Source organism: Erpetoichthys calabaricus, chromosome 17, assembly GCF_900747795.2.
Source record: "Erpetoichthys calabaricus chromosome 17, fErpCal1.3, whole genome shotgun sequence".
In the NCBI taxonomy this organism is placed as follows: Eukaryota; Metazoa; Chordata; class Cladistia; order Polypteriformes; family Polypteridae; genus Erpetoichthys; species Erpetoichthys calabaricus.
The window spans coordinates 82,109,862-82,129,846 of NC_041410.2; the positions used below are offsets into that span (position 1 = coordinate 82,109,862).

Genomic DNA, 19,985 nt, shown 5'->3' on the forward strand with positions numbered 1-19,985 from the left:
CAGTGTATGACGATTCAGCTTTATCTCAGTCTTTGCAGCCATTTATTAGGTATCGTAGGTGACTTTAGTCGACAAAACTTTCCCATGTTGACTTTTCCCGTTATTTACGGTATTTGCTTTTTTTTTTACTAGTAATAAATGGTGTTCAGATCAGTTCTAAATTAACAAACTTAGATGTATTTGGAGGTAAGACACCATGATGACAGTGCTGAAAATTTTGTGGTTAGGTTGTGGTGTGAGTAGCAAAAATTAACATTTAGAATATACAGCTGTTGAACTTTGATTATCATTTCACTATTGTCTTTGTTGTTGTGGTGCACGTAGTGTAGTTTTGAGTAGCAAGGTCCCACGTTATGTGCGTTTTAGAATGTGCTGATTAAGTTAGCATGTTTTGATCTTCAGGTAAATTTGTGTGGTCTGGTATTAAGACCATCCTTGTATAGTATAAGAACACTGGTTTGATTTTCATGATGAGCTTGTTTCATCTATTTTAAACATTTTTGTGTGTAACGCCACAATGTCATTTTTGTTGAAATGTTTCTGTGGCTTCATTACTAGATATTTTAGGTAAGAACTGGACTGGCTAGGTTGTGTTAAATGTTATAAATATTCTCTGCTCAGCTCTTTTTTCAGTAGTACACTGTAGTCTGTTAAGAACAGCTTGCTTTGTCTAGAATATTTGGTCATGTGCATATTACAATTGTAACTATATTCTTTTTTTCCCTTTTGTACATAGTTTATACGAGGACACCATGTGACCTGCATGAATTGGCCTTTTGAATGACTTGCACCCTTATATTGTTAGCAATTGAATGTTTTTGTTTTTGGAACAGATGGAATTACATTCTAGAACCTCTGTAAATAGCTGTGTATAGAGACTCTTTTGTTAAATGTGTAATAACTTTTTTTTTTCTTTCTTTTGTGATGCTCAACAAGAACTGCCGATGCACTTAAAGTCTCCTGTGGTGTCATTATCCATCCTGAGATGTGTTAAAATGCCATGTGTACTGTGTATTTTAGACTACTTTAAAAAGCAGCTTGGGATGAAATGCATGCTTGCATATAAGTGTTACGTTTTGCCTGTTTAGGTGTTTTGTGAAGTGTGTTGGGGTGGGATGGTGTGTGTTTGTGTGAGGCAATAGACATAGTAATGAAATGGGAGTACAAGAAATGTTTGTAGTAATGGAAGAAGCACTGCCACAAGTGCATTTTATCTCAAGGGGAGTATTTTGGCTGTGACTAAAATTGGAATTTTTGGGAATTGATATTTCCGGTCCTAAGTAATCTTAATGATTCCAAAGTCACAATTTTACATAAGGGACTTGAGCATCTGCATATTTTTGGTATCCGTGGGGGTTCCTGGAACTTTAGAGGGGCGACTATAAATGTTTTAGGTATTATTACAGTCACATTTTCTTAAGACTGATTTTAATAGATGTCTACTGTTTGAGTAAGACAATCCCAAATGAGAAAACGACAATTTTTTTTTTTCCCCCTTTTAATCTAAGTTGGCTCAAGGTCAAGATGGACATTTCAAGAGATTTGCAGTGCTGGAGTTTGAGACGTCAGAAATAGCAGAATCGGTCCAGCGTCATTGTGATGGGCTGGCTTTTGGCACAGGCTATTTACGTGTGTCCTTCTGTGCTCCAGGACCCCCGGGTCGAAGCATGCTGGCAGCCTTAATTGCAGCCCAGGCAATGGTATGTTTTTGATTTTTTCATAAGCCTTCCTTCACCTTCAAGTGTTTGTAACTGTCACTTCCAGAATGTGAATGCTTATCTTTTAGACCTCAAATATGCAATAGTCTTTGAATAATCTCTTATATATTTCTCTTCTGGTTCGTCCTGCTTCCACTTCAAAACCGGTCCCGCCGACACGGCATTTCTCGATTCCTATTCGTCGTCTTCCATGTCATGCACTATACTGACCTGCTGAGTGTAATACATCCAACAAGTACTCTAGGTGCTGCCAAAACAGTAAAGTAGCTTTACCACCTTTGCGGGAGCCACCTGTGTCTTTACAACAGCTTCTTACACAGCAAACATCAGAAGCTAAAAATTATTGTGAACACATTTGAGAATACAACTCTTCTCTACCGTTTGCTTCCACGGGTGCATAGATAACAACCTCCTGGCCACAGACCATACTGTTTTAAAGTACAAATTTATCACCAAATCTCTCCACTATACGCTAACACTTCTACCTCTCCAGGATATGGACAGTTGTATGTTTTAGACACAGCGCAAGCTACTGCAGTACACTTACAAAATAAAGCAGACACTGCATGCAGCGAAAATGTACTTCTGCAGCTAGATTTCATGCTCAGAACCATCAACCCCTTCGCTAAATCATACAAACACATGCATGAAATCGCTCATTCCAATTCAACAGCATCTGTACGAATGGTTTTCAAGGAAAACCCTAGGCAGGATTTATGACGATACAGTGCCCGACATTGCAGCAATTTTCGTCGGAGAAGATGGCGAAACACCTGCCGAAAGGGACATTTGCATCTATCCCATACGCAACTCCTGTAAACAGATTTCCACGCTCAATATGAATTGCAATCCTTTGGTTTACCCACTTTTATTCCCTTATGGAGACATTGGCTGGCACAAAGATTTACAACATGTTCCCGATAAGAGAACCACCAAGCGAATAAGGCTTACTCAATGCCAATTTTACACGTACAGATTAGCAATGAGGAATACATTTAGTATTTTGCACTCCAGCGGCAAACTATTCCAACAGTACGTCGTAGATGCGTATGTTAAAACAGAGGACGCGCGTCTCAACTATCTCAGTTCCATGCACAGGTCTTGTTGATGTAATCTATCGGATGCACTGCAAGCAAACGCTGAAAATAACGTGTAGGCAAAATGATAATATTACCGTCCACATTTCCAGGAAGTCCAAGATACATGCAACAAAACTATCGGGATGCAATGGCCATAGTACGTACTGTAAATTCAGAAAGCCTGATTTATTTATCACTTTCACATGTAATCCTACTTGGCTGGAAATTGTACATGCACACTGCTTCTTTCAAAAAGTATTTATTTCTTCTTGATTTCTGAATTCCTTTCTCACCGTTTTCCGTTCCTATTCTTACACCTCCGTATGCTACGGCGGGCGTTGGCTAGTTTGATATATACCCTTAGGAAAAATTGGGGCCTTAGGTTTTTTCTGTTAACTGCTTACCTGGTTCTTGGTCATAGGCAATGTTCATTTCCATTATCTCATATTTCTAAAACCTTTTTTAGTCCTTGAAGTTTTTTTTATTTAAAAAAACAAACGTGTTTTGTTTGAAGGCATTAAATCGAGGAAAAGGGTTACTTCCTGAGCCAAATGCACTTCAAATTCTCACAAGTCTGAACAATCCTGCCACTCTGAAGCTGCTGTTGAACCCCCTACTGCAAGGACCCCAAGCCCCCTCTGGAAGGAAGCATGGTAGTATTCTTTTGTTTTTTCCCTCCTCTCCTAATTTTGTGCAGCTCAAATGTTTAGTTTTTTGTATTTTGTTCAATGGAGCATACTATAGATCTGCAGAGGTATCAGTATAATTACAAATGCATAGAATATAGGTTTTTATTAAAGACTTTGTTTTGTAGTATTTGTAACTGTGTTTAATCCCTTAGGTATTCTTGGAACACCCCCTTCATTGCCTTTCTTGGGTAATCCTGCTATTTCAACAGCACTACTACAAATGCTACTCCAGAATCAAACCCCACCTCAACAGGTATACATCTAAGCATTTTTATGTGTATTGGTGACAATTTATTTTTTGAACCTCCCCCACTCCCCTCCATAGAGCATTCTCCCAGTTACTGTGGACTAATCCTTTATGGATGGTGCACCTTTAGTTTGATACAGACTTGAACATTAAACTAATAAAATGAAACTCAAACATATAACTTTGTCAAGACTTGTTAATTAGTTTGTGCTGTTTGATGTTTCATTATCCGTTGCTTTGTGCTGTGAAATTCAATTATACTTTCAAATGTTGAAAGCAGGTCTTTAGAGAGTTGAAAATTAGGGTATTGGGTTGTCATTGTACCTTCCAGATCATATTGCTTATTGTGGATTTTTGATTAGGCTACAGTACTGGCATTGTCTGGTGAAGGGTGTGGATTATTTTGGTGTGTGTGGCTTTATTTTATTTTAAACCTTTCTCTTCCTTCAAAAATATCTGATTTTCTTCATGTCAAGTCTATGCTATTTTTCAAATACATTTCTCGTCCCCTAGTTTTGTTTTGCTAGCTTAATGTTACTTTAGCTGTTTTAAGTGGTATGTAATAGATTTGTTCTCATCTGATTGAAATTGTGGAATATAGCAAGCTATTGCAGTTTGTGATCTGTATGTAATAGTTGTGTTGAGATTGTATCCAGTTTTCTGGTAATCCACTTACTCAGAAATTAGCAGCAGGTTTACTGTTTTTAACCATGCTTTCACAAATTATTATTTTTTTTTTATAATGCTATAGGGAGTACATGTCTTCCTTTTTATTGCAGAGTTGTAAACCCATAGTGGTTTATTTTCTCATGAATGTCACTGACTGGAGTTTGCCCTATCTACTGTTGTCAACAGTCTTTAATATCATCGGTTATGATTTTTATGATTTTGATGCCTAGCATTGATTTTAATAAAGCAATGTAGCATGTCAGAAATAAGGCTTTCACTACCTTACAGGTAGTACTAGGGTGTTGTACCATGTTAGCCATTATGAATGTAGAGAAAAGCCAAGCAAAATGACACCTTTTATTGGCTAACTTGTAATCTTTTTAGTTAGCCAATAAAAGGTGTCATTTTGCTTGGCTTTTCTCTACTACCTTGGTAAAATGGGTGGTGGTGTGCATATACTGGAATCTAGCTAGCTTGGTTTCAGTTTTGGGATAAGTCTTGAAATAGTTGATAGTTATTTCAGAGATTTTTTTTTTTTTTTTTTTGCCTTGTTCTGTCCATCCTGCCTAAAACCATTTTTTTTTTCTTTTCTTACAATGTTTTCCTTGCATTGTGAATTCATTCTGTTTCTGCTTTCCTGTCTTCTCATTGTTTCTTCGTCCCCATGCATCATCCTGTGACAGAATGTATTACTTGGAAATCCTTTGCTTCTGCAGAATCTTGTTTGGACTCAACTACTCCAGAATAAGGAAAACCAGGCCTTCCTCAGTGTGAGTGCATGCTTGAGGCATGATCTGGTGTGCTTTAGAAAAGTGCCTGAAATATCTGAAAGGGATTTGTTCAGGTTTCAGGTTGTTCAGACATGTTAAAATTTACTGTTGACCGTTTTATTTTAAATCAGTCTAGACCGCCTGACCTTTTCCAAGTAAAAAGCATACCGATGTACATTTACTGTCCCCCATCATATGTTGGGAAGCACCTATGAGAAACTTCTACTACCATGCTTAAAAAAAATCTGCTTTTAGGTTAAATAACCTGTTATGCAGGAAGTTTTAATAAAGAAGTAGACAAGTGTTTGACTTGAATATAATGGTTTGACTTCCTGAACAATCAAGTGGCATGTTAATGGTTAACTACATAGTATGAGATTGTAGAAGATAAATTGATTCCTTATAATGCAGTCTAATAATTGGTGATTGTTTTCCTTCCCCCAATATATGAAATGTACAGCTTAACTTAAGTATATAACTAGGACACTAATTTTTTTCTTTTTACTGTTCATTCCAGACAGGGATTTTGGGGGAATCCCCACTTGCAGCTTTACCCCCAATGAATACAGTTCAGGGTGGAGGTATAATGAATGATTTAATTGCAGGTATGTGGTGTCACGGACAAATTATTTAAATCATAAGTGTACAACAAACTTAACCATTGTTTTGTGTACCTCCTTAAGGTTATGCATGCTGTGTAATAGTTAACTACTCTCTCTCTTTTTTATATATATATATATATATATATAAATATATATATATATACACACACTGTTTTTAATCTGCAAGCTTTAGGTTAACTTGTATTCTAGCAATTGTTACAAACTACAACTTGTTGAATCTCCATAAAATTTTCCATGAGAGTAAGATTTCAAATTAAACAGTGTGGTTTTTATTGTACTAGTTTTGGGTCAGTACAAAATTTGAGTTTGGTATGGATACAATGTTTTGAACCTCAGTGCTGGTACCAGAAAAGTACGAAAGTAAATAAAGGTTCATACAGTCTCTCGGCTGTTTCTTTCTCTCAGTGCACGAGCATCATAACTGCTGTACTACACAAATCTTGACATGGAAGAGCGGTGTTGGTGGGTACGACAGACTGGAGTCCCCAGTGTGTTTATATAAATATACGTTTGAAAAGTGGAAGGCGAGCCACTGTCAAGCTTCAGGCTAGATGTAAACTAAAGAGCACAGTGAGAGTGAGTGGGGTTCTCTTTGGAGTTCTGGTAACATTGTTAAATGGCTAAGTGCAAGATGTTTGAAGATGATCATTTACTGAAACTAAAGAAATGCAGTTACCAATCTGTTGGGGTGTTTTTTTTGTTTCAAGAATTTTGGTAGTTTTTTTTAATCACTATAATGCACAACTCTATGTACAGAATGGTGGATTAGACCAGCTAATTTATAAACGGAACAAAATAGAGCATATTACCAAAGTTTATTTAGTTGAAATTAAATCTGAATATTCAAATAGAAAAGAATATTTAAATATTACCAAACCCAGCTTAAATGTCAATATCTATTTATTAATATTTACATTTTAGCTCATGGAATTTCTGCAAATCTTCAAGTGTGTATTACTTGTGCATTGTTGCACAGAAAACAAAGCAGCCTTTAAAATACAGTCCATCACAAAAATGGGATTATGTAAATGCCCAAAGAGACAAATGGAAGTGCGTACAGGTCCTATTGCCTGTAAATCACAAAAAAGCAAAGGTGATGATAGATTTGGTGTGTGGGCCTTATTTGGTGTTTTATAGTGTAGGTGGTTTAGTGGTGTGGGCAGTCAAAGAGCACAAATGCACTACACCTTATTTTTTTTTATTTTAGTTGCAGAGATAATTGTAGAAATGATGTATAGGACTTACCAATTTATGCATCGTAATGTTTCCTGTTGTAGGCTAGTCTAGTCCTATAAGCCATATATTTTGATAAGTTGGTGTCGTGACCAGAGTAACAATTTCATATTCACTTTCAGGTGGTGTTTTGCCTGGTGTTGGTTTACATTCTGATGTACCTTCTGCATCAGTTAAACCGTCCCATCTACCTGGAGGAAATGTGCCTTTGCCTCATCTTCTTGGTGGAGTCTCTGCTGAAAGAGAATCTCCTACACCCATAGGATTACACCTTCCACCACAGAGCTCTTCAACCCTGCCAGGCATAGCCAACCCAGTTATCAATACTGTACTTGCCAGCCTGCAGCAAAATCAAGGGATGACTGGAGAAAATGGTCCCTCTTTGCCTGGGGTATGTAATAGATGATAAATGTGAAAGCTTAGCATGCATTTTCACTGTCATATTTTAAATTGTTTACAGAAATAAACATTTTACAAAACTGATTTTGAAATGAATATGCTGAGAAAATTCTAGTTTTTACCTTTTACATTTGTTTCTATTCTAAAGTGTGAAAATTGTGACATTGCTTTAGGTTAGCTTTGTACCAGTTCATCCTTCTGTTTTCATATCAAGCTGGTAACTAGTTTCATTCTTCAGCCAAACAACTTGAATCACATCTCATCTTTGTTTTTAAAGAAACCTAAAAGAAAGTACTTTGCAAATAAGGGACCTTTTGTGTAACCGGTACTCTGAGTTGTCAGAAGTTAGCAGCCACCAACAAGTTGTTTGCATCATTTTATCAATCATATTAAATAACACCACTCTGCGTATTACTGTCACATTTCCCATTCCCTTTTGCATGTGCGGATATGAATGTTTTGTGATGGTACGTGATTTACCTTTAACATTAGAATCCCTTAAGCCTACAAAAAAAGTCGTAATGCCAGGTCAACTTAAATTCCTTTTGCACCTCGTCATCAGTGTCTTTGTTTTGCAAATATGTCGAGCACCCTGCTATCCCATCCCCCACCAATGGCAGCTGCAGTCAGACACAAAGTTCTCCCAGCTCAAGTCTGTTTGTCTGGGTGTGAGGTGCTTGGAATTGTATAGGTAAATAAGTTATTTGGAATATGTGTTCTGTGTCTACAACGATTTGGGTAAATGTAGAATAACAGAAAATGCGAGGCAAGAAATGCTGATCACATAACTAAAACCTGTTATAGTAATGACAAAATGCTGATGTGAAGTGTATGTGTAAAGTCTAAAGTCCACATATAAACACTTTCACAAAAGGTGAAAAATTTGGCATATGGCTTTGGATTATGGCAGATAGGGAGACAAAGCACATGTGCAATGCCTCTCCATATTTAGGATAAGATCCCAGGCATCCCATGGGAGAAAGACTGACATTCCAAGACAGTGGTCATAAAGCCTGTGGAGCAGTTTCTGGACAAAGGCAAAAATGGAACAACATACGACTTCATGTCGCTTTTGCTGGCTAATAGACTGCTGCACTACAACACAACTCTCCTTTGCACCATAAAGTGGGACTTCCACCTGCCGCTAAAGTCACTTCAGTATGCGAGCAATTCTCCACACTAGTGTTTAGATCTGGCAGTGCCATGCTGGTGGTGTTTGTGCCCAGGATTTTCAATACTGGAAGTAGATGTCCGTTTTCATCTAAATCCCTCTAATTCACTCAACACTTGGTAATTTAGGTGATAAAATGTCCATTCTGTAGACTTCCGAAACCATAGGCTTCAATTCATTAGGATTTCACGGTGGAAGTGTAATGCTTCTACTTAATTGAAGTAGATGTACTATCAAGAAGAAAGCACCAGGGAGGGTTTTAGTTTGATTTGGAACTGTCTTGGTACTGAGATCCAAAAGCTGATGTCGATACTAAAGTCAAAACTTCAGAATGGTGTTGGAGCAGTGCTAAAATGAACTGATTCGTGTGTTACTAAAAGGCATTTTAAACCATAACGTTAGTACTTGGAAAAGAGTGCCCGGCTCCCAGTTCTGGTCACGTTGTCAATTGAATATTTAAAGTGGAGATTCAAATTGGTCTATACAAAAATTGAAGTGACAGTGTTAAAGAACTGTCTCTTCCCATTGCATTATTTTATTTTTTTTATTCATCTCCAACCTCCCAAAATGAAGACTACTCTGCTGAATGTTTTTATAATTTGGCTGCACGTCCATATCATGAAGAGCAGTAGGCTGAGGTTGCTGTGTGCATGGTTGTCTGCTCTGTCCCCAACTCTATTCTACATGGTGCTGACCTGTTCATTTGCTTGGTTAATAATGCATTGATTAGGTTGTATAGGGTGTTTTTGTGTGTGGTTACACACACACACAATCGAGTGCTGTTTCATCTCTTAATTTTTCTTCCATGATTTAAAAAAAATAAATAAATAAATAAAAAAAAACTTTTTAAAGAAACTGATTTCAGTTAATAATCATTTAATATACTCATTCAGGATGGCTTGTTTTACTAAAAACAATGGGAATTCATACAATGTATAACTTCATGGCAAGACATTTAAATTTGTACAAAGTCATTATTCTTAGATTGTAAGGAAGTATAGTGCACTGGCTATTTAAAAAAAAAAAAAAAAAAAAAAATATACTGCATTTAATAAGGTGTAGAGTGTCTGTTTAACTTTACAGTCTTAAATGAAGCTCTAGGGTTTCTTTTTGAATTAGTAACCTTCATAGCATTCAAATAAAATAAGTAAAGACTATGGATACATGCTGATTTGGAGTGCTGTGTTTTTAAATTTACTTTCTTAGGTCTCAATACTAGGAGAGCCACCAAAAGATTTGAAAATGCAACAGAACCCATTTTTGAATATTCAGAGCATTTTTCCTGGTGCTGGAATGTCCGGTAATGTGCATATCTATTTTTATATTAGACCCTTTTATAACTATATTTGGCTAGTGTAGCTGCATCTTTTTTTTTTTTTTCTTTCAGCTACTTTTCTTTGTTTTATTTTTAGGTACTCCCACAAAATTGCACTCTAGCCGAAAGAAACCTACAGTTTTGGGAAACATGTCTAATCCTAGACTCTCCTCTGTTTCACAAATGGATTTTTCTATTCCTCCTACTGGAAGGTACCAGGACAACTATGGTTTCAGAGACCATAGACAGGTAAATCGAGGATGCCCTAATATAAACTACATTTTGTAGAATATTATAGTAACAAACCTTAAAGAGAACTATGTAGTAAAATTCACATTATTTCTTTAAATATTTTCTTATAGTGCATACTGCAACTTTCATTGTAGACCTATAACAAATCCTAAACCAGGTGAAGTCTCTTCTTAATTAGTTCTCTTGACGTGCTGTCTGTTTTAATCCTAGCTATGTTACACATCACTTAAGCCATTGTTCTATATAGTTTCTAACCTGCTTCCCAAGTTCATGGTTGCAGGAAGCTGGTGTCTTTGCTGGCAGAAATCGTTGAAAAAGAACGTTTTTGCTTATATCACACCTCCCATGCTAACTTGACACCAGGCCAAATTAGATTTTCCATTTATGCTAATGGGATGGAAAACCAGGGTACCCAAACAAAATACCATACAGACACAAGAAAAGGTGCAAACTCTACAGGATTCTGGAGCTGTGACTGCACAATGCTGCTTCTAAATTGTGTATTGCAATTTCTGTTCATATTTATAGTCTTGTGTATCCCAATAATGTGTACTATCTTAGGGTGCTTTATAAGTATGGATTACCAATTTTTAACTTTTTTTTTTTTTTTTTTGGCCACTGATACTTGGTATTTGAAGGTTTACATAATCTCCACACACGTGAAGTAACAGCTTGAGTTATTTTAATCAGTTTTTCCTCATTCAACTATTTTAAAAGTTAAAGTAAGGTTTCTTCTGCAGAAGAAATTAGGTATCTCTTACAATTTTTAGATTTTGGCTAATGTTGGTTTGCTTAAACACCTGATATTTGTGTTGTCTTATGTCCTTTCTAATTTTAGGATAATGCATACCAACTGCAAGAGTCCCCTGAATCTGTGGTACGAGGTCTTCCCCCACACCGATCAAAGGTAGTATCCATACCCGTAAATGCACATAAGATTTGCACAAACCTGTAACTGACTTAAATGCATTAATAAAATGGGGACTGGTTTCTTGGTTGAATGCTGTATTTGTAGTAACATAATAAGAAAGCCTGTTGTGCTCTTTCTAATTATTCAGCCTAAAATTCTTGCTTTGTACTGCTGTTAACACTAGAATTACCAGAGTCTACGAAAAAACTCGTAGGTCCGGCCCACCTTAAAACTGTTCTCACCTCTTTTTTTGTCTTCTAAATGTGCCGATTAAGAGGAGCAGCGAGCAGCCGGCTATTCCATCCCCCACCGTCGCAGAACGTTCACTAAGTTTTCCCAGCTCATGCCTTGTTTGATTACCTGGGAGTGACTGAACTGCTGGAGTTTTAGAATAGAAATAATAGATCGCTATTTGGAATACATGCATTTCGGGCGTGTTCTGTTTTTACAGTAATCTGTGTAAGCACATTGCTAAAACAAACTTTTTCATATTTTAGTAATGTTACAAAATGTAGGCATAAACTATAGAATGTGTAAAGCCTGAGTTCCTAAGATCAAATAAACACTTCCACAAAAGCTTCACACACCATATAACAGCTTCCGTGGTGTAGCGTGCTAAGATTTGCCTCTCAGACTGAGTAGCTTTTCTCTGCTTCACAAACATGAGTTCAATTCCCCGCTGGGGATAAAGTGTTACTTCTTTTTTTTTTCTTTTTAACCTCAAACGGACATAAAATTTGTAAATTGGTATGGACTGTCAGGTAATGAGATTGTTATATTTTCATGTGGGATGTTCCTTTTAAAATATTTTTTTAACAATTGAGACTGCAATTAACATGAACAACTGTCCTTATAACTTATTTTTTTCAAGATCCATAACACACAGACAGACAGAGCACTGCGTAATACAGAGACAGACGGGCAGAGATATACAAACAAACAGGAAAGGCACATGTACTGAAAGAAAAAAAAATCAACATGCTCGTTGTTTCTGCAGCACTGAATGAGCTCACCCGCTCTAACATCACCCCTCCCCCGATCTGGCTCTCTAAGTAACAGCGCAAGTACAGACGCAAACCAAGTGTAATCAAGAGTCCTGGTTCGATCCCCACTCACTCCTATATTTGCCGTTTTCAGTAGTAAGCTGCTCTTTTTGTTAATATTATACAGTACACACATGCACTTGATTTGTGTCTGTACTTGCGCTGTTACTTAGAGAGTCAGATCGGGAGAGGGGTGATGTTAGAGCGGGTGAGCTTATTCAGTGCTGCAGAAACAACGCGCATGTTGATTTTTTTTTTTCTTTCAGTACATGTGCCTTCCCTGTTTATTTGTATATCTCTGCCTGTCTGTCTCTGTATTACGCAGTGCTCTGTCTGTCTGTGTGTTATGGATCTTGAAAAAATAAGTTATAAGGACGGTTTGCTGACTTGGAGCACCACTGCCTTACTGTGCCACAGAGACGCGAGTTCGATTCCCAGCTTTGAAGAAAGTGTTTTTTTTTTTTTTTCATCAAACGGACATTGAATTTATAAATTGGTATGCACTGTAAATCGTTAACTTTAAAATGTCAATCGCGATTATTTCTGTTGATTAATTCATGCTTTTTTACTTAGAGTCAGAACAGGAGCTTTTTCAGCTTATTCAGCTTCTGATCTGACTCAAACAGCGCCAGTATAACTTCACACCCAACCTGACGCTGTTCGTTTTCAAATAATATTGCATTACTTCGATGTTTTCTGATTGGTACTATTTGCGTCATAAAATGATTTCTTCAAAACGTCACATATATTTGTCTTTCTTTTTTTAAAATGTGCGTTGTAGCACTCAGCAACTGGCCACCTGCATGTTCTTGCGCACACTAAATCAGACAGCGCTATATGCAATCATCAGATTCAAATGTTAACAGTTATATAGCACAGAATGGAAATCAGCAGTTCTTAGCATTCCACCTACTGTAACTTGCTTTCTTTTTTCTTCAGTTATAGACTTGAATAAAAGTGCACTTGTGTTATACTTTTACATCAACATATGTTCCTGTGTTTGAGCTACATGGGCATGCTCAAAAAATACACGTATAATGCCACGAAAAGTGCATGCAGACACTTCAGTTCGCAAGCATTGGTACGGCAGTGCAGTCACAAGTACACTGCAGAGCTTTAGCGCGTCTTTATGTGAAAACAGCATCAGGTGGGGAGTGTCTGATGATTGCATATAGCGCTGAACTTACTGCTCTTTACTATGCTTTCCTCTGCATGTCCTGGAGTACAAAAGAAACAGCATACAGCAACACGTGGGGACTGGCAATACTGGGGGAAAAAAACACGCGGTCGTATGTATCGTGATACACTGCAGAACTATAGCGCGTCTATGTGTAAACAGCAGTGTCAGGTGGGGGGTGGTAGGGATGGATCCTGAACGCGACTGAGACAATGAAAAGTGAATTTAAAAAAAATAAAGCTAACCTTTACAAATATCATAAATTACACCGGCTGTTACAGACTGAAATCAAATGTATCATTTTATTCTAAAATAGTAAAAATAAGAACACTTCTCAAATGGGAGTTGTGCAGGATCGAACTCATGACCTTCTGATTCCCAGTCAGCGACTGATACTGTTACACCACGGAAGCAGTGATAGTTAAGTCATGTCAGTGTCTCACAGTAAGGCGGGTTTTTTTTGGTGGTGGCTTTTTTTTTTTTTTTTTTTTGTACCTTTTGTGAAAGTGTTTCTTTGATATTTGGACTTCAGGCTTCATACATTATATAGTTTATGCCTACATTTTGTCATTTGCTACTAGAATATTGTAAACCGTTTCTGTTTTAACAATGTGTTTACACAGATTACTGTAGAAATGCAACACATATGAAATGCGTGTGTTCCAAATAACAATCTTATTATTTCTACTCTAAAACTCCACTTCACTCCCAGATAATCAATCAAGGCATTAGCTGGGAAAAGCTTGTTTACGTTCTAAGTCGTTGGGGGGGATGGAATAGCTGGCTGCTGGCAGCTTGTCTTTATCCGTACATTTGGATGACAAAAGACGCTGGCGGAGAGGTGAGAAAGGTTTTAAGAAGCGATTTAAGGTGGGCCGGATCTACGAGTTTTTTCGTAGGCTCTGGTAATTCTAGTGTTAATAAACATTTCACTTCAGCTATACTGCTTGTGTTGTGTAAGTGTTTGTATTAATGCCAGCTCACTTTGCTTGTTATTACTACTTAGAACCCAAGTAAGTGCTTGTCATTGCTCTAGTTTTGACATTTTTAAAGAACTGTTTTTTTTTTTTTTAAAACTTGTTGGGGATGATGCTATCATTATAGTTTTAATTGCATTTTATCTTTTCCTTTTATTTTAGGGTCCTTATCCTGCAAGCTACAGTGAATGGAGTAATTTTGGTCCATCTTCTTCTGTTGCTCCATTCAATGCTGGTTCACCTAGTTCTTATTTTCAAAGTGGAATACATGCAGGCCTAAAGCAGTCACATTTAAACAAGGTGTGTTTGAGCTTTCTGAGGTGCTCAAAATATGTTGTATTCTTTTGCAGTTCTGAAATTTTCAAATGTTATGGCACTTTTTTTGGTAACTCTCTGCTCCAGTTGCCTTTTAAAACGTTTTTTGTTTGTTTTTGTTAGGAACACTTTTGTTCTTTTATTCCTGGGTTCAACAAAGTTGACCCACGCCTTCCATTTTTTTTTTTTTTTAACTTGGATCAGGTATGGCAGGACCCCCTCTCCCTTTGGCAACGATAATTGATTAAATTCAGCAGATTCATACTCCTTATAGAACTAGTTTGCACAGTAGCTTGGAGATTAGTACTAGATGTTTGATACTTTACTGTTTTTGATTTGAGAGAATACTACGTTATTCTTGATTAATTTGAGGAAAAATGTCTTGGCATATCTTACACATTTTAAGAGGAATGACTAATTTCTAATGTTAGTCATAGGCTATTTTCAGGTTTATTAGGGCCCATTTATGGTTTTTATGTATATAATATAAAGCTGTGTGTATATATACAGTGCTCTCCACTATTATTGGCACTCTTTGTAAAAATTAGTAAGAAGGGTTAGAAAAAATCAGTTTGCTGAAGAACCCTCATCTTGCACTGAGCAAATGAGAAACATGAGTTTTAATTGAAACAAGTTCATTCAAAGAGAAACAAAGCCCTCATCAAGAAATGTTTTTAACAAAAACACATGCCACAATTGTTGGCACCCCTGCATTTAATACTTTTTACAACCTCCCTTTGCTAATATAACAACCCGGGGTCTTCTCTTGTAACCTTTTATAAGGTTGGAGAATGCAGAGCATGGCATCTGAGACCACTCTTCTTTACATAATCTCTCTTGATCATCCAGGGTCCTCGGCCCTCTCCTTTGTACTCTCCTCTCCAGCTCATTCCACAGCTTTTCAATAGGGTTCAGGTCAAGGGACTGAGATGACATTGGCAGAACTTTGATTTGGTGGTCAATTAACCATTGCAGAGTTGATTTGGACATGTGTTTTGGATCATCCTGCTGGAAGATCCAATGACGCCCCAGTTTTGGTTTCTTGGCAGAGGCAGCCAGGTTTTGATTTAAAATCTCCTGATATTTCATAGAATCCATAATGCCATGTACCTTGCCAATGTTTCCAGGACCTTTTGGAGGAAAAACAGCCCCACAACATCACAGAACCTCCACCATATTTCAGTTGGGATGAAGTTCTTTTCATTATAGTCATCCTTTTCTTTACACCAAACCCACTTTACGTGGTTATTGCCTAAAAATTAAATTTTTGTTTCATCAGACCATAGAACTCAGTTCCAATTAAAGTTGTAGTAACTTTTACAAACTCCCAGGGGCCTCATGCATAACACAGTGCATAGAATTTGCACTATAACATGAAGTAAGCACAAAAGCAGAAATGTGCTTACGCACAGAAAAATACAGATGCAGGAATCTGTGCGTTAGCCAACTTCCGCGTTCTTCCGCTACATAAATCCTGCTCAGCGTGGAAATAAACGCACCTGCTGTCCCGCCCCAACTCCTCCCAGAAATGCGCCTCTTTGAATATGCAAATCAATATAAATAGTCCTTAAGCCCAGCGTTATGTGAAAAGGCAATGGCAAAAGTACGAGGAAAAATAGAGGAATTTCAGTGAATACCAAATGGAGGCAAAGAAAAATGTACTATTTGTTGGTTTAAACAGTTATATAAGCAACAAAAGGAAGTTGATCGAGTGACACAGCGTTTCGGAGAAACTCGAAAGCTCAAGTTCACAAAGTCGCACAGTATGAAATGTGAAAAAAGCACAAAATGTCAACTTTAATCTCAATTTCCACTTTAATCACATAGTTTATTTTGTTATTGAAGTAGAACATGATAAATGTCATCTTAAAATCGTTTAATTTACTAGTTTCTCAAATCCCATCGTAACTAAGGTAGCACGTTAAATGCTTTGTTGTGTATTTGATCTTATATGTGCTCTATGTGCCTGAATCCTTACGTGCTCTTCCTCCGACAGGACATAGAATCCATTACGTTCGTAATATTACAGCTCTCTGAATAATTAAAATACTGAGATGTATACTTGATATCATTTTCATGATATGAGTTAAAGCATGTTATTAAACATGGGAACACGGTGGCTCAGCGATTGTTCATGTCTTACACAAGATGCTTGCTGCGCCATGCGCGACCTTCAATGAAATGCTTTATTACAGAAGGTACTGTCTTTGAAACGTACTAACCCCCAATTCCTGTCCGTCCTTTTCTTTCTCCAAATACCCAATCGCCACACAATCAGCTCTGTAATAGACGTTAAGCCATCTGTAAGCTTAGAACACCGATTCTTCAAAACTTTTAAGGAACATCGAAATATCTTCGTAATGTTTAATTATTCTATCCATCTATCCTTCCAGTGTCGCGCCAGCCACAGCATGAAAACAGCGCTAGGCAGAAACAATCCGTGAACGAAGCTCAAGCTCACTAGCGCTGCGGCACCGTGTAGTTAGTTAGTTTTTATCTGTATAATATAGTCAATATATTTTGCTGCACACCGTGTAGTTAGTTAGTTTTTATCTGTATAATATAGTCAATATATTTTGCTGCATTTCATCTTAAAAATGGTATCGTCATCATATGTAAATGAGCGCTTTATAAAGTGGCTCAGGTTGTGCAATATTATAACTGTATCATAAGTACAATTACCTCACGGTAACTTGCAAGTACAAACGGTTCTACAAGGAGCACTTGATGGACTGATTGAGTGCGTTTAGAGTTCTTGGGATAAAACTGTTTGTGAACCACGAGGTCCGAACAGGAAAGGCTGTGAAGCATTGGTCGGGTGAGAGCAGTTCAAATAGCGAATGGCTAAGGCAGCGAGTGCTGTATACCGATAATTCTCTTTCTGATTGCTGTAGATCTGTGATTCAAACTCCGATACAGTGATATAAATACTCCCGAGTGGTGTAGTGAGAGTAATATGGAAAAAGATGATCCGCTGTGGCAACCCCTAACGGGAGCAGCTGACAGAAGAAGGTGCAGGGAGAGTAACAACGCTAAAGCAGTTATGGTATTTAGAATAGTTTGACCACTCTGTGGATCATTGTAATTAACCTGTAACAATATAATCGGATGCATTAAATTTATGAACGATATGCGGTTAATTTCAGTGTATTTGATAAAGCCGCCGTCATGGATGTGGATCTAAGAATGGGTAACCACACAGGAACAGTAGCACTACTTTGACGCTGGTTGCCGCCAGTCTGCAAAACCAAGTGGAGAACTTGTGTACGACAGGGTATGAGGTACCGTGGAAAAGTGCGTGACTTTATGCCAAGTGTAGGTTTTATACATTGCGATTTGAATGTGGAAGCGTTCTTGTGCAACATTTCTGTGCGCACACCGTTTGTACATGAGGTCCCAGGTGCTTACGTTTGTGGAATACTGTCAGAAAAGGCTTCTTTCTGGCATACCTTCAAAATCTGTTGGCATGGAGACACCATCTGATGGTGGTTCTGGAGACTTAATAACGCAAGAAAAAGTGAAATCCTGGGAATTCCCAACAGTAAATCTTGGAGAGATTATTGCCACTCTTACCATCCTTCTCACTGTAACGAGGGGGTTAAATAAACTCCAGTCCTCTTCCAGGCAAGTTTGTCACAGTTCCAGTTGATCACTTTTTTTTATTATTGTCCTAACTGTAGAAATGGGCATTTTCAGGCGCGTACCTACTCTATTATAACCATTCCCTGAGTTATGAAGGGCAGCACACTTCTCCCTCATTTGGACTGTGTTCTTTTTCCTTTGCCCTGATGATCCTTGGTTAAGGAAATTTGGTTCTGTGTCTCCTCACATTTGTATCCCAGTTAATCAGGAAGTCATTGATTTCAATTATAAACTTCCTACACACTCCCAACGTAATGTCCAGTTTAAATGGGGAAATGTGCTTCAGTTACATTGTTTCACATTTCCAAGGATGCCATCGATTGTGGCACATGTTTTTGTTTTTAAAAAAAAAAAAAAAATTCTTGAGGGCTTTTGTTTTTCTTTGAGTGAATGTGTTTCAATTAAGTCAGATGTTTCTCATTTTTTCAGTGCAAGATGATGATTCTTCAGCCAACAGTGATGTTTCTAACCCCCCTTACTAATTTTTACAAGGGGTGCCAATAATAGTGGAGGGCAGTGTGTGTGTGTGTGTGTGTGTGTGTGTATATGCACACGCGCAGTGGAACCTCGGTTTACGACCAAAAAGTTTGCCAAACCTTTGCAATCTGTTCACGACCACACACTCAGTATACGAACAAGCCAGTTTCCCTTTCGGTTTGTGCTTGCTGATGATTTCAGCACGTGTTCAGTCTCTCCCTGTACTGTACATTGTTCTAGGTGCATCACGCAGAGGGACTCTCCCTCAAAACTGTAACCTCCTCTCAACCCAGCTTCCTCCTGTGGTATAGCGGGGTCCACAGCTCCAGCCAAAAAGGCCAGTTTTAATAAATAACTACATAAAGCCAATGCAGGATAGTGAGAGCACGGGCTCCTGTGCAGCTGAGAGAGAGAAATTACTTCGGGTCACGATCAAATTGGGTTACGACCAGAGTTTTGGAACAAATTATGGTCGTGAACCGAGGTTCCATTGTGTATATGTGTGTGTGTTTGTGTATATACAGTGGAACCTTGGTTTGCGAGTAACTTGGTTTACGAGTGTTTTGCAAGACGAGCAAAAATTTTTAATAAATTTTGACTTGATAAATAAGCGAGGTCTTGCAGTTCGAGTAGTATGTATACTCGTTGTTTGCTGAGCTTCATGTGATCACAACTGAGCTGATGGTTCTTCTTTCTCTTGCTGCGGGATTGTGGGCAATCGTGTCCTATTCTCCGTCTGAGTTGGCGTGCCTCACTCATAGTAAACATCTGTACGAGCGTATACTGTTTACTGCAGCATTAGCTTTGAGACTGTGGGTTGTGCGCGCGCTTGTGTGTGTATGTGTGTGTGCTTGCTCATGTGTGCGCTGTGACGTGCGAGTCCCCGTCTTGCACACTATGTGTATGTATGTATATATGTATGTATATATGTGTATATATGTGTATATATGTATGTATATATATGTGTATATATGTATGTATATATATGTGTATATATGTATGTATATATATGTGTATATATGTATGTATATATATGTGTATGTATATATATGTATGTATATATATGTGTATGTATATATATGTGTATGTATATATATGTGTATGTATATATATGTGTATGTATATATATGTATGTATATATGTATGTATATATATGTATATATATGTGTATATATGTATGTATATATATGTATGTATATATATGTATATATGTGTATATATGTATGTATATATATGTATATATATGTATGTATATATATGTATGTATATATATGTGTAT

The 19,985-nt window shown here is 37.5% G+C and overlaps 1 protein-coding gene across 2 annotated transcripts in view; it reads left to right on the forward strand.

The window, feature by feature from the left end:
• Positions 1-19,985, forward strand: part of raver1 (ribonucleoprotein, PTB-binding 1) — a 52,990-nt gene that overhangs the window by 17,791 nt on the left and 15,214 nt on the right. The window contains exons 4-13 of one of the 2 annotated variants that reach the window (XM_051920886.1): positions 1,509-1,700; positions 3,312-3,450; positions 3,639-3,739; positions 5,086-5,172; positions 5,690-5,777; positions 7,151-7,419; positions 9,805-9,898; positions 10,011-10,162; positions 11,004-11,072; positions 14,435-14,572. In XM_051920886.1, coding sequence (XP_051776846.1) covers positions 1,509-1,700; positions 3,312-3,450; positions 3,639-3,739; positions 5,086-5,172; positions 5,690-5,777; positions 7,151-7,419; positions 9,805-9,898; positions 10,011-10,162; positions 11,004-11,072; positions 14,435-14,572 — 1,329 coding nt within the window. The remainder of the gene's footprint in view (positions 1-1,508; positions 1,701-3,311; positions 3,451-3,638; positions 3,740-5,085; positions 5,173-5,689; positions 5,778-7,150; positions 7,420-9,804; positions 9,899-10,010; positions 10,163-11,003; positions 11,073-14,434; positions 14,573-19,985) is intronic. The other variant, XM_051920888.1, reaches the window with a different exon arrangement.